Below are 10482 nucleotides of genomic sequence, written 5' to 3'. Positions count from 1 at the left end.
ATACAGTTACGGGAGGCGGGGGGTGGGTGGGAAGCACATTCACAAGACTGCTCTTTTAAACAATTTGGTTTAAAAAAAAAAAACTCACCATAATTGCAACAAATCTTCACAAAGGCGAGAATAAGAAGTTGGGTGTTAACCAAAGACAAGCGTTAAATGTTTTATATACATGGGCACATACATTTTAAACTAAATAGAATTTAAGTCTGCCCTTGGCAAGAAAAGTTTGCTTCTGGTAAACTCACCTCCATGTTCTAGAAATACTCGAACACATCTTTCCTTCCCTCTTGCTGCAGAGAAATGAAGCAGGGTCCAGCCATTAGCATCCCGGCCATTGGGAGAATAGCCTTGTTCTAGCATCTTCCGTACCTGTGTGAACATCCCCAGCGGCCACTGCAGCCTGAATCTGCAATTCTTCCTGGAGTTCAGGGTTCCTTCGACAATGGTGGTGTAACATCCTAGCGGAGTCTGCTTTTTACAAAGGATTCATTAGGTCACCGGGAACAGCCTTTGAGGGGAAGCAAGAATACAAGAAATTTAGAATACGTGGCTCCTCATGGTGTGTCTGTTAAATGGCATAGAATTTTCCATTGTTAAATTGTGTAAATCTGAGTAATGACCGTTCATCCGACTACAGCTAAGTAACATGCACCTGTTATGACCAAATTTCCCTAAGATTACAAAAGATTTCAAACAAAAAGCCAGGCTTAAAGCTCTAAATTGCTGAAACAGGACATTTCTTCTGTAGTCTTTTGAAAACTCAAAGCAAAGATCTCATGAACGTAGCAGCATTATTTCAGGTATAACGGAAGATGACGCTGGACAGCTAGAAAATGGGAGACAAGAGAGGAGCTGGATGGGTTTGATTTCCCTCATGCACAGTTATAAACCATTCAAGGATTCTATCACAGATTAGTGAGTGAACAGGGACAGTTCACGTGGACAACTGGCAGACTATGGACAAGTGGACAATTCATAGACTATAAAGACTACAGACCTTTAACTATGAGAAAGCAGTTAAAAAAAAAAGTAAAAAACTTTAGGTGAGTCCTAAAGTATTTCAACAATATTTTATTTTTAGCCCTAAAGGGCGAAAGGTTTGGGGAGGGAGGGGGAAGGGGAAGTAGGTGGGGTGAATTAAAGTAAAATGCACAGATAACATGTATTTTCTTTTGTTTATTTCTTTTTCTCTTTCTCTCCTCCCTACTTTATTATTTGATGCACGATTAACCACCCCTCTTTTTCTGCCACATATCTTTTCTACTAATTTGTTTTCCAGAAGTTTGACTCTTGCAGAGTACCAAGATCACACAAAATATGTGAACATTGTAAGAACTGAAACATTCTGTGGACTCACCACATGAAAAAAATCATTTTAAAGAAAAAGGAGTGTACTGAATTTCTGCACTCTCTAATAGATCACAAAAGAGGTGTGCACTCAGACTCAATATAAAATGAGATCTCCTTCCTGTGAAGAAGAAAAGTCCAAACTGAATTGGTGAAAAGTGGCATCGTACACATGTGTGTGCAAAAACTTTGGCAGTGCATTTTTAAGCTTTACAGAAGCTTACAGAAGCTTAAACTAACATGCTTCTAAAAAGCCATTCCATCTGGGCTAATTTTAAGGAATAGATTAGACTCATCTTCTAATTAGTAGGCTTCCATTTCTAAAAATAAAAAATTATGTGATAAAGTCCTTTAAAGACATTTTGGTCTCCTATGTAGGTTAGACATCTTGGGATAATCTTGTTACCAATAATAATTTATCTTGTAAAACTTCTCGTTATATATTGTACAAAGGTAAACTTAAGCCTGACCTAGGTCAAATCGTCACAGCTTAAGAGTAAAATCAAGTATCTTATGTTGTTTTGTACATTGAAAAATGGTTATTTTTAAACTCCTACATATTATTATTAAGTAACAAAATTTAAAATGAGAAATTTCCTGACAATTTGTTTTCTTAATAAACATGATTTCCCCCTTATCTCTTCACTCAACTACTTTTTCAATCAACACTAAAATCAAGTCTCCTGTCTTGCTGCAGAGAAATGAAGCAGGGTCCAGCCATTAGCATCCCGGCCATTGGGAGAATAGCCTTGTTCTAGCATCTTCCGTACTGTGTGAACAACCCCAGCGGATGTTCCAAAATCGTTTTGGAATAGGTTTTTGCTTGTTTTTAGAGTTATAAGACAAGATGTTGAAGACCGTTAGAAGAAATTAATGAAAACTACTACTAAGTGCTCAAAACAATCAGCTTCAGATTTTTTTTAAAAAAATGAGACAATTATTTTGGCACTTAAATGAGGTCTACTATGCAAGATCCAATCAATGTCAAAGCAAACCTGGATTTTCTTTTAGCAAATGCTGTGTGTCGTATACATTAGTTGATTCGAAGGAAAAGCAAGAACTGCACAGATGACCAATGACCCTCAGTCACCTACCTTATGGAAGAACGTCCCTTCTCCTGATACGTGGATTGCCTAATAACCATTGTGCACATACAGCATCGTGAGGAGGAGGCTCGGAGTGTGTCCAGATGGCGGCGTGAGTGAGCTTTAACCTAAAAACAAATACCAATTATGGGAAGATTCCTCAAAATAATAAAGAGTCAGAGTTGCTGCACCGTCTACTTTTTGACAAGCTTAAATTTTAGCACTTTATAACAAACTTACAGAGCAGAGAAAGAACTCAGATCAATGCTTCAAGAAAATCATCTTGGTACCTATGTTAATCTCCAAACTGGTATAGACTACGGTTTATTTTCAGGAATTTTTTCCCCTAAAAGGGCAGTTTTTTGTAAATAAATAAAGATAATTTAAAAAAAAATCACACATTTGGTATTTGGATACAAACACAGGTTCCTTTTATTTTTTTTGCTCTATTCAGAATATATTTTCAGACTTGATTCAACTGAATTACTTTTTAACTGACACTGTAGGCGCTTGCTCTTTCTAAACAGGATAAAAATGAAAGTATGTGTTCATTCAATACAGTAGGCGGCCAGGGACAAAATGGAATCTATGACAACTAAAAGGAGATTATGTCTTTAAATGCTGGTACTTCATATGCCCAAAAAGCATTACGTTAACCATTTTGAAATTGTTGTTCCTTTATGCCTACATCAAAGTAGGTAAAAGATTAACAGCATTTCTTGCCGGGTTCCCCACACGAATTTTAAAAAAAACATTTCTCTACAACTTTAAGAAAAAGGGCCTTTCTCCATGTAAATTAAATCCTAGGTCTGTGAATTCCACTAAGGTTAAGAGTACACGCTAAGTTCCACACATTACACTAGAATCACTCTAGGAATTACTCACTGGGAAAATTGCCACCCCTTCCCCATGGGGTGGGTGTGCTAAGCCCTGTGTCACTTAAACAGGAAAGGTCAGGTGACCTGGCAACCTGACATGCTTTTGGGAAGACTGGCAGTCACAGGTGCTCCTGGGTGTGCACCAGAATTTTCAACCCACCCAAATTAGGGTAGTCCACTTGGACCCTTTCCTTTTTCCACACCTTCTTCTCCCTTGTCAAACTTCTAAAGGCCAAAGAGTTGACCAAGATGCACTTGGAAATAATATCTGACTTAAAACTGCCTATCATTTCTAAAAAAAAAAAAAATGAATTAGACATGATCAGAACAACTCCTACAAGGCAAGCTGCAAAAAATGCGGAACTATCCTTACAGAAATGCCCAATTCTGAGAGAGGGGCAAGAAAAGAAATATACAATATGAGCTTGGAGCATCTCACTGTGCCAAAAAGGAAGTGCTCAAAGAAAAATGCAGTGATGGGGCTATGTCACAGGAACACAGGAGCCAATGAATACAGCTCTCAGTAGCCAAGATGGAACAATTTCAACACAATAATTCAAGTACTACTGGAGTCTAACCTGAAGTATAGAAGATTGATATGCCCATATTGCTATCACTCTTTGAATAAATAAATAAAGGAGGGGAGAAGAAACAAAATCTGTGCATAATTCCAAAGAATTGCGTAGATTCTCCCTACTCAAGGAGGTAGAATATAACTCCCCTGTCCTTTAGTGTGGGCCATGCATAGCGACTTCCTTCCAATGAGGACAGCACGGAAAGGGAGGGAAAGAGCAACTTCATCGTGCGAAACCTGAAAGACATTGTCTCAGCTCAGTGATCATGGTGAACAGCAGCAGTGCCAAGTCATGTTATTAGTATGATATAATGAGAATGGCAATTTACCTTGGTGATCTTTTTCTCCAAAGCACATAACCTCAGTCTAATCATGAGAAAAATACCAGACAAATTCCAATTGAGATACCTGGTCAGGTATCTACAAAATACCTGACCAGTACTCCTCAAAATGTCAAGGCCATCAAAAACAAGGAAGTCTGAGAAACTGTCACGGCCAAAAAGAGCTTAAGGAGGCAAGATAACTAAATGTAATGTGGTGTCCTAGATGAGATCCTGGAACAGAAGAAAGGTATTAGGTAAAAGCTAAGGAAACCTGATTATGATATAGATTTTAATTAATAATAATGCTCACTGTTGGTTCATTAACTGTGACAAATGCATCTATGATATAAGATGTTAGCGGAAACTGGGTGTGGAGTATATGGGAATTCTGTACTATCTGTGCATGTTTTTCTATAGAATCTTTTCTATAAAATAGTTTTCTATATAAATCCAAAACTATACTAAAATAAAAACTCTATTTAAAAAATGCAAACTGAGGTCTCCAATGATGAGCCTCCAGCATTTTCCACAAATGAACAGGTGATTACTTTCTACATGAGCTACATTTCAAAAATCAACACCACTGGATACCTTATTTCCAAGGGTGTCCTTGGTATCCCCTGCCTCCCAAGAGAAGTGGAGATGACCGTCCACGGTTTCAAGCCTTTAAGAATCCTTGTTCTTACTGTCTTCCATCTACCCGTGGCCCCTTACCCAGAGGCAGATGGGGTATGCGTGGAGGAGGACATGCAAGGTGGGAGCGGAGGAGAATACGAAATGCTATTAATTTATTAATAATATCAAGAAAAGGCTGCATTAAAAGATGAAGTGACTCTTTCTCTCAACAAGAAAGGTGCACAAACCACAGTAACTCGTGATAATGCTCTATGGGCTCCTTCACTCAGACAAATGAAAAGTCCACTGAGTGCATGACGTGTGTTTGGCACACTGCTGAGCCTCGGCCACTGGTGTTACCTCTTGGTAGAACTTTAACAGAAAGTTCTCGGGGAACCTGGGTGGCTCAGATGGTTAAGCGGCTGCCTTCAGCTCAGGTCATCATCCCAGGGTCCTGGGATCGAGCCCCACATCGGGCTCCCTGCTCCTCGGAGAGTCTGCATCACCCTCTCCCTCTGCCCCTCTTCCCACTTGTGCTCTCTTTCACTCTTGCTCTCTCAAAGAAATAAAATCTTAAAAAAAAAAAGGAAAGTTCCGCATACTTAAAATAAATCAAATATACCTAGAAATGTTAAGATCATTTTTCTCTTTTCTGACAATACTAAGTGCTATAAATAATAACCATAGATTTGAACCAAAAAAGCACACTTCACATGCATCAGTCTTTCCTGGAAAAAATAGACACTTAGTTCCTGTCAGCTGTATCCCTTAAGTTTTGAAGGGCAATGACTTATTACCAAAATATCCATTATAATAGCGAAGGCACGAGACAAGTAGTAAATTTTATCTTGGTGTTATGCGAGTTTGCACTTAACAGAATTTAGCTATCCACATGTGAATAAATTTTTTTTAAAAGACTACTGAACCGAAAAAGGAAATACACCATCCAGTGCTAAAGGTGTCTCTTAAAAATCACAGAGGAAGTCCAGAGATGAGATTGGAAAAAAGTCTATTTCCCCTCATGTGGAAGTTCGAAAATCTGAGAGCTTCTGGAAGTCACCTATAAAATGAAAGAATATGGCCATGGAGGCAATTTTCTAAAGAAATATATGTAAATGTGAGTTGTTTTAAATTAATGACTCAGAATGACTAAAATTCTGAGGGTGCAATCTTAGAAATTCCATTTCAGGTTTCAGTCAGAAAAGAGAAAAAAAAAAACATTCAAACAAGGAAGACTTCAGAATTACGTATCAAAATGAGCCACTTCCCCAATGCGGGAACACATTTTGGGGAATGTGTGTTGGGATTGTTTGGTGAATGTGTGTTGATAATGGGATAGTGTGTTGAATAGTGTATTTAAATTTTATGAACCCATCTTTTTCTACCCTACACGGTATCAAAGGAAAACCATTCAGGCCTCTGAGCTTTTACACTGTTGACCATACTAGACTATAAATTTAGGAATTAAAATGTTACCACTAAATTCCATAAAGATGCCAAGTGAACTTGCATTAAGTTGAAACCAAATTTCTTGCTTCACATAATTAAAAGACGTTTATATTCATAGAACAGAGCGAAGCGTAAAATAACTATAAAACAAAATACAGTTAAGACCTGTCTAAAATTGTATAAAACTTTCACCAGATATGCCACATGTCCCCATTTTTCTCTGGCATAAATGATTAGTCTCTAATGGCTTTTTGCATATTATTTTCACTAAAAGTCCACACATTTTTGGATTAAGTGATACAAATTAGAACTGTGCTTTCAGATTTCACACAAACTAGAAACAAGATAACAGCTTGCTACTCAAAAAAGGAAATAAGCATTTCTTTGTAGAGCAAACAGAGATACAGGCTGGTATGAAAATAAAATCAGCAACTCCAAGGATAGTGGCTCTGAGAAAAAAAACCGTCACAGGCTCACAGGTCCTAGATGGCTGCAGGAACACAAGGCCCAAAGCATGCCACATCACTGAGGTCTATACTGAACAGCACTATTTGTATGATCAAGAGCTTGCAACCCAAAATCAAGTAGAAGTGTGTTTTAGTATCACTCCACATAGTTAGCATGGCTTTTATGTTCTAGAACAAGTAAGGGCATTCATATTTCCTCCAAATTGCTGGGCCTCCGTGTAACACAAGGATGTATTATCATGCACGACTTATCTACAATTCTCATACGTTCCAGCAGGAAAAACCAACCATTTTCATGGAATGTGGAAGAGGCAAGAGAGGAAATTGTATAACTCACTTAATCCAGGCTCCACTCAAGGTTTAAATCACAAGTATTGTAAAGGAGGAGTTCTTGTCAATATTACCCTAATAACTCACGTCTGGCACAATCATCTTAGCAGCCTCACGTCAATACTGAGGAAGTTAGCAAGAAAGCAGACAATCATTCTCTACTTAGGGAGTGTCTTCAGTTGGGAATGACATGAAAGGCTGTCAGTCAGATATCAGGTACGCTTATATAAACTTTATCTGACTTTAGACTTTTTGGGAATCGTATGAATTTCTATGTTATCAAAGTTAAGTGCAAAGAAAATAGATATTATATATAGCATAATATTAAGCAATTCTGAACGGTATCACTTCAGGTATAAAGACAAAACTATGGAGCCAAAGCATCCTCAAAATACATCACTGAAGATCTTCAGTTAAAATCAGTTATTCTCCCTATGTGACTATAAATCTGTATTTGGTTATCAAATAAATTGGGTTCTTTACCTTTTTTTTTTCTTTAAAAACCCATGTACCTGGCAAGAGAATTCAGACAAAGTTAACTACCGGGTTGAAAAATGTAAACTATCTAACTGTCCATGTTGGTAAATAATTACCCAAATTAAATGTTTTAAATGTTCAGCATGACCTAGACCAAACACTCTCAGTCATGCTAGTATTTGGAACCAATACCAACAATTTATATATATCTATAGATATATATATAGATATATATATACCCTAATCCTAGAAAAACTGTTAAAAGCTGAGAGGGGATCAATGAAATATTTAAGCAATGAGAATAATCTGGATGGCAACCAGGAGAAAGCAATGTCCTTTCTGTACCTTCCATGCTTGACTTGCCACAGACCCGCTCTCTTACCATCTCAGGTGGTAACACCCCTTGCAAATGAAAACACGCTAGAGTTCTATCTAAAGTAGAAAAAATATTTAAGTGAGAAGGCCTGAACAGAAAATACAGAATTCATTTTTACCTTAAACACATACTTAAAATATGTTAGCATTAAAAAAAAAAAAATTCCTAAAGTCATCATTAGGCATCTCTCTGGTGATTTGCTTATTTAAATGAAGAAAATTGCCTTTAACTTGATAGACCTCAGCATAGCTTTTACTGAAATGAAGTGGGCCCTATATAAAGGCTGCCCTAAATGTTCACCATGGGAGCAGTGACTGCCAGATACTGATTTTCAGTCTCACTCAGTAGCATACACTCTCCCTTTGGTGTCAAGTTCCAGGTCTCAAGAAAAACACAAACCCTCAGAGCACTTAGAAGTATCTTTAGTAATGTCTTCACAATTAAAAGAATCAGGAAAGACATTATTTTTGGAGAAGGCAGAAAGTCCAGTGGAACAGAGTAAATCAAAAATTTCCTAACAACTTCTGCTATTTTAAGTACTTCTTTGTACCTGAAATTCCCTAAACAATCTGAGATATTAAAATAACTCTGAGATTAACCAGTCACTTTATACCCCTGTTATTGGATGGCAGAGAAGTCATTCACTTGACTAACTTCTGAATTAACTCATATAATTTCCCTGATCATATTCCCTCTTTAGGAATTATATGGATGTCCTAAACTTACCTTTAGTGCATTTTCAGAGGCAGCAGCAGAAATGTGATCATATGAATGAGGTGCTTATATTTCAACCTAATAAATTATTATAGGGTTTTGAAATGAAAAATCTCATCTATGAAGAGTGCAAAAATAAAGCCCTAAATTCTAAACACACCAAAACATTCCTGTGCTTGCACACTCCTGAGTGTCAAATAATTAACATAATATTGTAAAAAGTTTTTTAAGTTCTAGAAAATCAATGGTGTAACAAATATTACTTATCTTTATAACAGTTTCAAAATCCATCCACATCTGTCACACAGAAACACATAAAAGCCACGGGAGCTAATTATATTCAAGTGCTTCAGGGGCAAATTCTGCTTTCAAACTATCCACACTATCCAGGTACACAGATTCCACTAGAAAAAAAGTCACATTATTTTCCGAAACTCATAAATTTCAAGCCATTACTGTACCTTCCTCTACCAAACCCTTGTCAGTTAGTTAACTCAAAAGATTTTCTGATAGAGGTAGAGGAAAGGTGATAGGAAGACATAAGGGGAAAACAGAAAATTGTGGTTTAATTAAAAAGCAGAGTCATTCAGAATTACCAAGCAATTAACAAGGAACTGAGGAATTCCCATGAGAGTAAGGTGGGGGGGAGCTACAAAAAGGTCTCAAAGTCTCAGAGCAGGGTAAGTGGTACAGCGTACCGAGAGATAATGCAGAAAACGGAAACACAACGTACAGAGAGAAAGGGGAAAATATATTTCTGAGATAAAGCAGTTATTAATTAAAATCTTAAGGATCAGGCACAGGCAGTGTTTTGTTTTTTCTGGGAAACTGGGTGCCAGGAAAGAGTTACATTTCCAGGTAACTACACTGAAAATAAAGCAACGCTTAATGAGGTAGGGGCCAGGAATAAACAATGGGGGAGGGGAGGTCTGGCTCATTACCTTTATAGAGGATGCTGGTCAGAGGCTCTCTGCTGCTTCTCTGGTGGGTGGCTTGACCCCTTCCTGCTCTATCGTCTTCTCTAGCCAGTTCAAACCTGGAAAGCAGAAACCAGTGAGTGGTGCAGTGACCCAGGGGCGAGGAGGAGGGGGCTCTGAGGAAGGGGTAGCAAAGAAGAGTGGTAAGGGCAGACAGGAAGAAGCAGTGATTCTCTCTCCCAGCCCGCCCCCTTCCCCTCGGGGGAGGTAACTGACTTTACCTGTCTCCTCAGCTGCTGCTTCTCTTCCTCCTTTCAGCCTTCTCCACACTCACCAACTTCTCCATTGAACAAACACTCCAAGCAGGGCCGGACACGAGTGTTCCTGATCCTTCTCGGTGCTCACGGCCCCAGCCCGGCAAGCATCCGGACAGTCGAGCAGAACTGGGGAGACGGTCCTGACCGCCGGGCAGCCTCGGGGCAGGGGTGCAGGGAGGAAGTCCCGGCTCGAGTGGGGGGGGCAGCCCCGGTCTGAGGGCTCGGAGCAGGGGCTGCCGCGCTCCGGGCCGGAGGCTCCCAGCTACGGGGGCACACGGGAGGTCTCGGGGCAGCGAGGTCCCGGGTCATACAGGGTCCGAAGTGCCAACTGCGGGGGCTCCAGGCAGGGGGCTTTCGGGATGCACTTTGCACTGGGCCACCCCCGCCCCCTCCCTCCAGCACTTTGGGGTCACTGGGATGGGACCAAGCCTTCAGCAGCCAATCAGCGGCCGCATCGGAGCCTGAGCCCGGAGCCGTAAACCAGGTCCGGGGTGGGTGGGTGGGGGGTGGGGGCGACTTGGTTGGTTGGTTGCTTCCTTCTCTCCTCCTTACCCCCAGCGGCCCCCACCCCTTGCCTGCCGTAAAGCCGTCTGCGCATTCGCGACAGTTAGAG

General features: G+C 39.7%; 1 protein-coding gene across 1 annotated transcript in view; it reads right to left on the bottom strand.

The window, feature by feature from the left end:
- Positions 1-10359, bottom strand: part of ASB7 (ankyrin repeat and SOCS box containing 7) — a 41883-nt gene extending 31524 nt beyond the window's left edge. Inside the window, 5 exon segments of the mRNA XM_002922671.3 lie at positions 246-369; positions 371-508; positions 2442-2560; positions 9577-9671; positions 9834-10359. Coding sequence (XP_002922717.1) covers positions 246-369; positions 371-457 — 211 coding nt within the window. The 5' untranslated portion in view covers positions 458-508; positions 2442-2560; positions 9577-9671; positions 9834-10359.
- Positions 10360-10482: the final 123 nt, after the last annotated feature.

The sequence above is a fragment of the Ailuropoda melanoleuca genome, chromosome 9 (assembly GCF_002007445.2).
Source record: "Ailuropoda melanoleuca isolate Jingjing chromosome 9, ASM200744v2, whole genome shotgun sequence".
In the NCBI taxonomy this organism is placed as follows: Eukaryota; Metazoa; Chordata; class Mammalia; order Carnivora; family Ursidae; genus Ailuropoda; species Ailuropoda melanoleuca.
This window is presented reverse-complemented; position numbering and strand designations above follow the sequence as displayed.